This window comes from Heteronotia binoei, chromosome 10 (genome assembly GCF_032191835.1).
Source record: "Heteronotia binoei isolate CCM8104 ecotype False Entrance Well chromosome 10, APGP_CSIRO_Hbin_v1, whole genome shotgun sequence".
Taxonomy (NCBI): Eukaryota; Metazoa; Chordata; class Lepidosauria; order Squamata; family Gekkonidae; genus Heteronotia; species Heteronotia binoei.
The window spans coordinates 14974850-14985345 of NC_083232.1; the positions used below are offsets into that span (position 1 = coordinate 14974850).

The window sequence follows — 10496 nt, forward strand, 5'->3', positions numbered from 1 at the left end:
AGGGAAAGCTTTTTAGAGCTACGTTAATTGCACATCACCTGTAAAGTACCTCTAATCCACAAAGAGAATAATTACAAGACACACGTGTGTAGAGTTTACTTACCCACGGTCTTGTGTTTGGAGATATGTTCAATCACCCACCTCGGTATCCGTTTTGCTTGGTCGTAAGACAGCACATGATTGGTGTAGTATCTGGTCTGCGTTCCATCTACAGGAAATCCATACTTTCCTAGCACGGACTCAGTCGCTGGTTCTAAGCAAGAAGCAAATGCAACATAAGAATATAAGAGGAGCCCTGTTGGACCAGACTAATGGTCCATTTAGTCCAGCATCCTGCCTCCCACAGTGGCCAACCAGTTCCTCTGGAAGTCCAACAACAGGGCATAGAAACTGAGGCCTTCATAACAACATAAGAACAGCCCTGCTGGATCAGACCAGTGATTCAGGTAGTGTAGCATTCTGTCTCAAACAGTGGCCAACCTGTTCCTCTGGAGTTCCAACTAACAGGGCATAAAAACCAAGGCCTTCCCCTGATGTTGCCTCTTGAAGACATCTCCCATTAAAAGATGCCTGTTTTTTAGAGTCAGAAACGACTGGTGCTTGCAAAGGGGACCTTTCCTTTTCCTTGCCTTATACCCTGCTGAGGTCCCCCCCTCCTCAAATTCTGCCCTCTTTTGCTTCTACCCCACCCCAAATATTCAGGTATTTCCAAACCCAGAACCGATGTTCCCTCTAAGCTACAGAGTCTTGTGAGCAAAAATTCTACTTTGTGAGCTATTGGTGTTACACCTCAAACAACTTTTTATTGGGGAATATTAATATTTCTTAGCTCAAAATGGTAGGCCTACGAGAGGTGAGGTGTATGGGATCTATGTCTTTGTCTACGGAGATAGACCACTGAAAATCCTTTGGTTAATAATGGATTTTATTATAGCATAGGTTTCAAATAGTTACATCCCAATCAAACAATTTCAAGCATACAAGAGGAATACAAAGAGGTTAGCTGAATAAGCAGGATGGGGAAGGGTGATACAATACCTATATCTTGCAGGGTAGACTCAGTCAGAGGAAATGCAAGGCTTCTGGAGGGAGATTTCTCTTGAGAGGAGGGGGGTGAGGGTAGGAAGGGGGTGGAGGAAGGAGAGGATGAAGGGATTCCCTTTTTCCCTTTCTTCCCACACTTTTCCCCAACCTGACAGGTTGGGTTGTCTGTTTTCTAGGGTAAATTACGTCACATCACTCAATTCCACTACCCAATGAGGGGCAGAGTGTCACACCAATGGAAAGTCGGGGTGTCATATGTGTAATAGCCAATCAGAGACCATTTGTATCATAGATCCATACCCCAACATAGGCATTTTAATTACACTGGCCAAATGACTTTATGGCCTTGTTTTTCCCAAAACTGGTTCCTTTGAAGCTCCCCAAAAGTGATAGATTTCTCTCTTAGTGTCAACCATGGATGGGCATCCATCAAGTGGTCAGGGGACTGGCTGACTTTGATGGCCTTAGCAATTGATTAAAGAAAAATAGAAACTTTGTTAAAAGTCAGAATCGTGAGATCAGTTTACAGGTTATACCACACATTCACAACAAAAGGAGTGCTTGGCCTCTAACCTTCCTGCTGTCTTGTCCTGAGGATTAACAGAGAGACACAAGCCATTTATTTGTGTTGGAGGTTTCCTGGGTCATTCTTATTTCCTTATGCTTTGATAACAGGACTTTTAAAGGTTGCCAAAAGTGAAGGAATTTTTATGGCACTGCCCACACCACCTCTCTGAGCCCGAAACTTTTTCACTCCCAGGAGCAGAAAGATGGACGCTTCTCAACCTTTCAGCTGGCATCATGTTGTTCTGGCCTGTGAACCAGAATCACATTACAGACCTGCTTTGGGGTCAAGAAGGAACTGGATTTGTCTCCCTTATGTGCAAGGAAGACCATTCCAATTCAAATGGGCATTGCTGTATCCAATTAATATTCTAGGGTTACATTGCAATATCACATTCCAGGGGTGCATGGCTTGGGAATAAGTACAGGGGTGTCTTCCTGGGTATCATTGGTGTTAAAATTGTGAGCTACTGCATAAACTAGTGTGCTCTGGGGTCATTCCTTCCTGAGCTAAGACAAAAATGTTTGAGCTGGAGGCTAAAAATCTGTGAGCTGGCTCACACTAACTCAGCTTAGAGGGAACACTGCCCACAACTCCAGAAAACTGAGATTTGTTTTAAACAGCATGGAGCAAACAGGAAATGGCCCTGACCTGAACGCAAGTATTTAGAGTGTTTAGAAAAAAGGTACCATGAAAGAAAACATGACCTTAAGAGATCACCCCAAAAACAGAGAATTGGAAATAGTTCTAGGAAGACTCGCTTCATTTATCATGTATCCACATTTCAAAACATTCAGTTCTTGAAAGGGGAAAAAAACAAACAATGCACTGCATACTGTAACCTTTCGCCCACCACTTCAGATTGATTTTTATGATAATAGTAATACAAATACACTTAAGCCACTGTAAAATGAAAAATATGACACTGCCAGCAATGAACAACTGGTGTGATAAAGTCAGGGGAAGCCACTTTCTCAATACAGTGCCGATTGATTTTCATTGTGTGTGGGGAGAAAGAAGGCGGATGTTATTTTTAATTCAATTTATATTTAACAATTTATAAACCAATCACAGGTTGCTTTGTTTGATCTCTGTGCCACTTTAAAAGGTTTTTGTTTGTGCTTTTAAAAAGTGCTATTACTCTACAAACAATAGCAAGTGCAGGTTAAAAGTAACTTATTTCAATGCCAGTTGTTAAAAACAGAAGGGAAGGGGGAAAAAAGAAAAGAGGAAAACATCTACTGTATTCTGTTATACATTATTTCAGCGTATTTGGTAAAACATCAGTATGCCAGCTCTCAAGAGCCTAAAATGCCATATTAATGCAAGGTGCAATAACAACAGTTTCTTAAAGCATTTTTTTTCTTCGAAATCACCATGAGTTTTGGAAGAAGTGTTAACTTTAAATTTACATCAGTTCTCCACATCAAAAGAACTAACAGAGGATACTGGAAATAAATATAATTAAACCACCCCAAGTTTTCTTCCAATTTTTTTCATCTCTTATACGCTATATAAATTTCCCACAGGTCCAGAACTATAACCTGCCATTTTGCTTTTACATACCCAGAAATCTCCTCCTATTGCTATATAGGAACAACTGGTTTACAAAATTTCCCTCCAAATCTATTTAAATTAGTTTGGATGAGAATTGGGCTTAGTATAACCCTCACTACAGGTAAGAACAACTACTTATCCTAGAAGAAGATATTGAAGAAGATATTGGATTTATATCCCGCCCTCCACTCCGAAGAGTCTCAGAGCGGCTCACAATCTCCTTTACCTCCCCCCCCCCCCACAACAGACACCCTGTGAGGTGGGTGGGGCTGGAGAAGGTTCTCCCAGCAGCTGCCCCTTCAAGGACAACCTCTGCAAGAGAGCTATGGCTGACCCAAGGCCATTCCAGCAAGTGCAAGTGGAGTAGTGGGGAATCAAACCCGGTTCTCCCAGGTAAAAGTCCGCACACTTAACCACTACACCAAACTGGCTCTCCAGCTCTCAGAGGAAAAATTATAGCACAATCCATCTTGCAGGTTTGTTTTGTAAAGATTCTTGAGATGGTGTTTGTGAAGCACTTCTTCAAGCATGCTAAAGTGCTGTACAAATACTCAGTCTAGTTGACATTCAACAGCAACCTTGTTGAAACAAAACATGAGTATCTGGTCAGTGCCTGGTTGGGCATTGAGAAGCTCCATACTGAAATAAATGCACAAGTGTGCGTAAGTACAGTCATGTCAACTTCTGGCAACCCTGGCAAAGGACTTTCACTATCATCCCCAGGTAGGATCAAGGCTTGCCTCTGATCATTTTAGAGCAGGGCTAGCCAAACTTGCTTAACTTAAGAGCATGGAATAAATGTCAGATGTTTGAGGGAAGGAAGATATATGGGGAGGGAGAGTTGGAAAGAAAGCAACTTTAACTTTAAATGTATTCTCCAAGCCTTTAAATGTATTCTCCAAGATGAGGCTCTGGGGGCTTGGAGAAGGCATCTGAATTTAAAGCTGCTTTCTTTCCAGAGCCACACAATATGAGTGAAAGAGCCACATGTGGCTCCTAAGCCACAGTTTGGCCACCCTGGATTTAGAGACTCCTCTGGAGAGATGTGATTTAAACATAATAATAATAAATAATAATACATTTATTCTTATATCCCGCCCTCCCCCGCCGAGGCGGGCTCAGGGCGGCTCGCAGGACATGGAACATACCACGATTACAATAAAATACAATCATTACCATAAAAGACAATTAAAACATAGTTAAATTACATTCAAATTAAGTTAAATAAACAATTAAAATATTATAGGCTACAGATTAAAGTGCTACGGTTCGATATATGTATAGGACGGCTAGGTGTCATGACCCGGGTTCCATCGTGAACGCAAGTTGGCAGAGGATGGTTTTGCAAGCCCTGCGAAACCGATTTAGGGCTCGCACCTCCTCTGGTAGCTGATTGTGATGGGACATCACAATGAAAAGCTCAGGTTCTTGAACTGTGATCTATGTAAATTTACTGAGAAGGTCCAATCATTCCAGCTACAATTATTCTCAAGTAGGCACACACTGAATTGCAGCTTAAAGTGCAAACTGACGGAGAGTTACTCCAGTCTAACGGCACTGATTTCAATAAACTCAAGACAAGGGTAATTCTGCACATCATTGCAGAGAAGTAGTAGGAAACGAGCCCATGAGGAGTTGGGGCACTTTCACCATTTGTACTGCCCAGGACTTCTCCCCAGGCACATGAAACATTATCGTCAATTGATGCTTGTTGTGTATATACATACATCTGGAAGACAAATGTTGACAAGAGGAGTTAGCCGTGTCAGTCTGTTGTTGCAAAATAGTAGACTCCAGTAGCACCTTTAAGACTTACAAATTTTTATTGTAGCATAAGCTTTCAAGAAACACAGCTCTTGCATCTGACAAAGAGCACCGTGTTTCTTGAAAGCTTATGCTATAATAAAACTTGTTAGTCTTAAAGGTGCTACTGGACTCTAGTAAATGTAGACAACGGGGCCCAAAATACACAAGGAGCCATGGGCTTTTCTATGCAAATGCATCTTCCCTTTCATGCACATAATCTTTGCATAGAAAACCCACAAATCTAGGATTGCCAGGTCCAATTCAAGAAATCTCAGGGGGGGTTGGGAGTGGAGCCAGGAGACTTTGGGGGTAAAGCAAGGTTGTGATAAGTATGATCAGGCCTCAGATTCAGTGGGAGCTCACAGGAGCGCAGCTCCTGAACCTTTCTGAGAGTTTCACCTCCTCCTTCTGAGAGTTCCACCTCGTTGTCCACTGAATAGTATGTACAGCTGCATAATGCTCCCCCACCTGGATAGCCCTGGATGAGCTCCTCCACTTATTTTTCTACAAAATGACCCCTGAGTATGATTGAACTCCAAAGCGAGTTCTGGGCATCACCTTTAAAGGGACTGCACACCCTTTAAATGCCTTCCCTACTTCTGGAAAAAATGAAGGACAGAGGCACTCTCTTTTGGGTCTTTCAAAGAGACTGGACCATAAGAACATAAGAGAAGCCATGTTGGATCAGGCCAACGGTCCATTCAGTCCAACACTCTGCGTCACACAGTGGCCAAAAAATTATATATACACACATATATACATATATATACACACTGTGGACCTCTGCTCCATATTTTTATCTAACCCCCTCTTGAAGCTGGCTATGCTTGTAGCCGCCACCACCTCCTGTGGCAGTAAATTCCACACGTTAATCACCCTTTGGGTGAAGAAGTACTTCTTTTTATCTGTTTTAACCTGACTGCTCAGCAATTTCATTGAATGCCCACAAGTTCTTGTATTGTGAGAAAGGGAGAAAAGGACTTCTTTCTCTACTTTCTCCATCCCATGCATAATCCTGTCAGCCTCTATCATGTCACTCCACAGTCGACGTTTCTCCAAGGTAAAGAGCCCCAAGCGTTTCAACCTTTCTTCATAGGGAAAGTGTTCCAGACCTTTAATCATTCTAGTTGCCCTTTTCTGGACTTTTTCCAATACTATAATATCCTTTTTGAGGTGCGGTGACCAGAATTGCACACAGTATTCCAAATGAAACCGCTGGTCCAATCTCTTTGAAACTTGGGGCTTTTTTAAGATGCTATGCTAAAAATCTGGGGCCTCAACCTAAAAAAACACCACCACCACCCTGATATCCACATTCTCCATTATACCCTATGGGAATTGATCTCCACAGGATATAATGGAGTGCCCAGAAGACATTTCCCTTCCACCCCGCTTTCTGATAATCCTGAAGCCAGGGAGGGCCTCCAAACTGGGAGATCCCCTACCTTTAAATGGGAATAGGAGGCCCTCCCCCACTTCAGGGTCATCAGAAAGCAGGGGGGGAGAGGGAAATATCTGTTGGGCACTCATTATTCCCTATGGAGAATGATTCCCATAGGGAATAATGGAGAATTGATCTGCGTGTATCTGAGACGCGGGGGGTGGGCTGTTTTTTTTAGATAGAGGCACCAAATTTGCAGCATAATATAAAACACATCTCCTCAAAAGACCCTCCAAGTTTCAAAAAGATTGGGCCAGGGGATCCATCCAATTCTATGAGCCCCCAAAGAAGGTGCCCCTATCCTTCATTATTTCCAATGGAGGGAAGGCATTTAAAAGGTGTGCGGTCCCTTGAAATGTGATGGCCAGAACTCCCTTTTGACTTCAGATATGCTTGTCACAACCCTGATCCTGACTCCGCCCCAATGTCTCCTGGCTCCACCCGCAAAGTCTCCTGGCTCCACCCCCAAAATCCCCAGAGATTTCTTTAATTGGGACTTGGCAACCCTAACTTGCAGTGGGATTTTGTCGTAAAAAAGGGACAGTCTGGGCTGCAGCCCCGTTTTTTAACCACCTCGCCGACCCTTCAACTCCTTCCAAGCGCACTCCCAAGATGGCGCTTATTCATCTCTCTGTTGTTTGGTTTGGTTTTGCCTGTTGAAAAAATTGTAATAATAACAATAACAACCATAATAATAAAGAAAAGGAAGGGGAACCAAGACGGCGCTTATTTGAGCTCTAAGCCCCCCAGCTGAAGCAGGTCACTGGCCCAGAACTATTCCAGTTTGCAGAGCCAGTTTGGTGTGGAGAGCCGGTTTGGTGTAGTGGTTAAGCGCGCGGACTCTTATCTGGGAGAACCGGGTTTGATTCCCCACTCCTCCACTTGCAGCTGCTGGAATGGTCTTGGGTCAGCCACAGCTCTGGCAGAGGTTGTACTTGAAAGAGCAGCTGCTGCCAGAGCCCTCTCCAGCCCCACCCACCTCACAGGGTGTCTGTTGTGGGGGAGGAAGGGAAAGGAGATTGTGAGCCGCTCTGAGACTCTTCGGAGTGGAGTGCGGGATATAAATCCAATATCTTTATCTACCTTCTACCTCACAGGGTGTCTGTTGTGGGGGAGGAAGGTAAAGGAGATTGTGAGCCGCTCTGAGACTCTTTGGAGTGGAGGGAGGATATAAATCCAATATCTTCATCTACCTCACAGGGTGTCTGTTGTGGGGGGGGGGGCGGGAAGGGGAAGGAGATTGTGAGCCGCTCTGAGACTCTTCGGAGTGGAGGGCGGGATATAAATCCAATATCTTCTTCTACCTCACAGGGTGTCTGTTGTGGGGGAGAAAGGTAAAGGAGATTGTGAGCCGCTCTGAGACTCTTTGGAGTGGAGGGCGGGATATAAATCCAGTATCTTCATCTACCTCACAGGGTGTCTGTTGTGGGGGAGGAAGATAAAGGAGATTGTGAGCCGCTCTGAGACTCTTCAGAGTGGAGGGCGGGATATAAATCCCATATCTTCATCTACCTAACAGGGTGTCTGTTGTGGGGGGGGGGGGGAGGGAAAGGAGATTGTGAGCCGCTTTGAGACTCTTCAGAGTGGAGGGCGGGATATAAATCCAGTATCTTCATCTACCTCACAGGGTGTCTGTTGTGGGGGAGGAAGATAAAGGAGATTGTGAGCTGCTCTGAGACTCTTCAGAGTGGAGGGCGGGATATAAATCCCATATCTTCATCTACCTCACAGGGTGTCTGTTGCGGGGGAGGAAGGGAAAGGAGATTGTGAGCCGCTCTGAGACTCTTCAGAGTGGAGGGCGGGATATAAATCCAATATCTTCATCTACCTCACAGGGTGTCTGTTGTGGGGAAGAGGAAGGTAAAGGAGATTGTGAGCCGCTCTGAGACTCTTCAGAGTGGAGGACGGGATATAAATCCAATATCTTCATCTACCTCACAGGGTGTCTGTTGTGGGGGGGGGGAGGTAAAGGAGATTGTGAGCTGCTCTGAGACTCTTCGGAGTGGAGGGTGGGATATAAATCCAATATCTTCATCTACCTCACAGGGTGTCTGTTGTGGGGGGGGGAGGTAAAGGAGATTGGGAGCCGCTCTGAGACTCTTCGGAGTGGAGGGCGGGATATAAATCCCATATCTTCATCTACCTCACAGGGTGTCTGTTGTGGGGGGGGGGGAGGTAAAGGAGATTGTGAGCCGCTCTGAGACTCTTCGGAGTGGAGGGCGGGATATAAATCCCATATCTTCATCTACCTCACAGGGTGTCTGTTGTGGGGGGGGGGGGGAGGTAAAGGAGATTGGGAGCCGCTCTGAGACTCTTCGGAGTGGAGGGTGGGATATAAATCCCATATCTTCATCTACCTCACAGGGTGTCTGTTGTGGGGGGGGGGGGGGGGAGGTAAAGGAGATTGTGAGCCGCTCTGAGACTCTTCGGAGTGGAGGGCGGGATATAAATCCAATATCTTCTTCCTCCAGTAGCGCCTGAGCGACCTAGAGGCAGGACCTCTACATGTTTTTTGAGGGGGGGAGGAGCAAAATTAAAAACTGTCGCCCCCTTATGGGCCATTCTAACTTATGGTCCCATAGAATACAAGGGACTCCATACCCAATTTGCACACACACCCCCCCCCCCACTGCCAGCTTCTGGGGCCAGCACCCCCCCCCCCCCCAGATCCCGCCCTGCTGCTGGTGAGGGAGGGGAGGAGTGGGTGGGCGATGCGCCCCACTTCCGGGGCCTCCCTCCTCGCCGCAAAGCCGCCGCAAGGCAAGAGGATCCGGAGTTCAGCCTCTGCGCTCCGCTTCTTACCCTCCCTCAAGGGCTCGCCGCCGCCGGGAGTCGGGGAGAGGCGGTCTCGCGGGCGCTGCAAGGCGGCCAAGCCCGAGGCGGCGACGGCGCCCAAGGCTGCCCCGCACACAAAACCTCCCCAGAAGCGGCGGCTCCGAACGAGCCGGGAACGCAGCGCCTGCGCCATTGCCCGACGGAGGGCAGGGAAGCGCCGCCTCCTTTCCCTTCCCTTCCCTTCCCCTCAGCTCCTGCCGGGGGGAAAAGCGCGCGAAAAGGGGTCCCGCCCAAAGTGCGGCCGTCGCCTTTTAAAGCTGGAGGCCCGCAGTTGCTCGGGACAAGCTTGTAAAGGAGGCGGGCCCTTGGAATAAGAAGAAGAAGAAGTAATATATTGAATGAAACCTGATGGATACTTTCTGTGCCTACCTGTATCTGAGGAAGCCGGCATGCACACGAAAGGGTTGGTCTTAAGGGTGCAAGCAAGAAGGTTACTGCTGCAAACAGTACTGCTGAAAAACAACACGCATGCTTCAAAATGTAACTTAAGAAATATTGCAGGTTTATACCCCGCCCTTCTCTCTGAATCAGAGACTCAGAGCTGCTCGCAATCTCCTATGTCTTCTTCCCCCACAACAGACACCCTGTGAGGTGGGTGGGGCTGGGAGGGCTCTCACAGCAGCAGCAGAAGAAGATGATTTTGGATTTATATCCCACCCTATACTCTGAATCTCAGAGTCTCGGAGCCGTCACAATCTCTAACTTTCCCCAGCCCCCACAACAAACATCTTGTGAGGTAGGTGGGGCTGAGAGTGCTTTTACAGCAGCTGCCCTTTCAAGGGCAGCTTCTATGAAAGCTATGGCTGACCCAAGGCCATCGCAGCAGGTGCAAGTGAAGCAGTGGGGAATCAAACCCGGTTCTCCCAGATAAGTGTCCACGCACTTAACCACTAGAACATAAGAGAAGCCATGTTGGATCAGGCCAGTGGCCCATCCAGTCTAACACTCTGTGTCACATAAGAACATAAGAGAAGCCATGTTGGATCAGACCACTGGGCCATCCAGTCCAACACTCTGTGTCACATAAGAACATACAAGAAGCCATGTTGGATCAGGCCACTGGCCCCTCCAGTCCAACACTCTGTGTCACATAAGAACATAAGAGAAGCCATGTTGGATCAGGCCAGTGGCCCCTCCAGTCCAACACTCTGTGTCACATAAGAACATAAGAGAAGCCACGTTGGATCAGGCCAGTGGTCCATCCAGTCCAACACTCTGTGTCACATAAGAACATAAGAGAAGCCATGT

The 10496-nt window shown here is 46.5% G+C and overlaps 1 protein-coding gene across 2 annotated transcripts in view; it reads right to left on the minus strand.

The window, feature by feature from the left end:
- The window catches only part of EXOG (exo/endonuclease G), a 51230-nt gene extending 41749 nt beyond the window's left edge, over positions 1-9481 (minus strand). For both annotated transcript variants that reach the window (XR_009555870.1, XM_060247997.1), the window contains exons 1-2: positions 9216-9481; positions 104-253 (exon numbers count right to left, since the gene is read on the minus strand). Coding sequence is in view for 1 of the 2 variants with exons in the window: in XM_060247997.1 (XP_060103980.1) it covers positions 104-253; positions 9216-9381 (316 nt within the window). In the remaining variant the exon portion in view is untranslated. The remainder of the gene's footprint in view (positions 1-103; positions 254-9215) is intronic.
- Positions 9482-10496: the final 1015 nt, after the last annotated feature.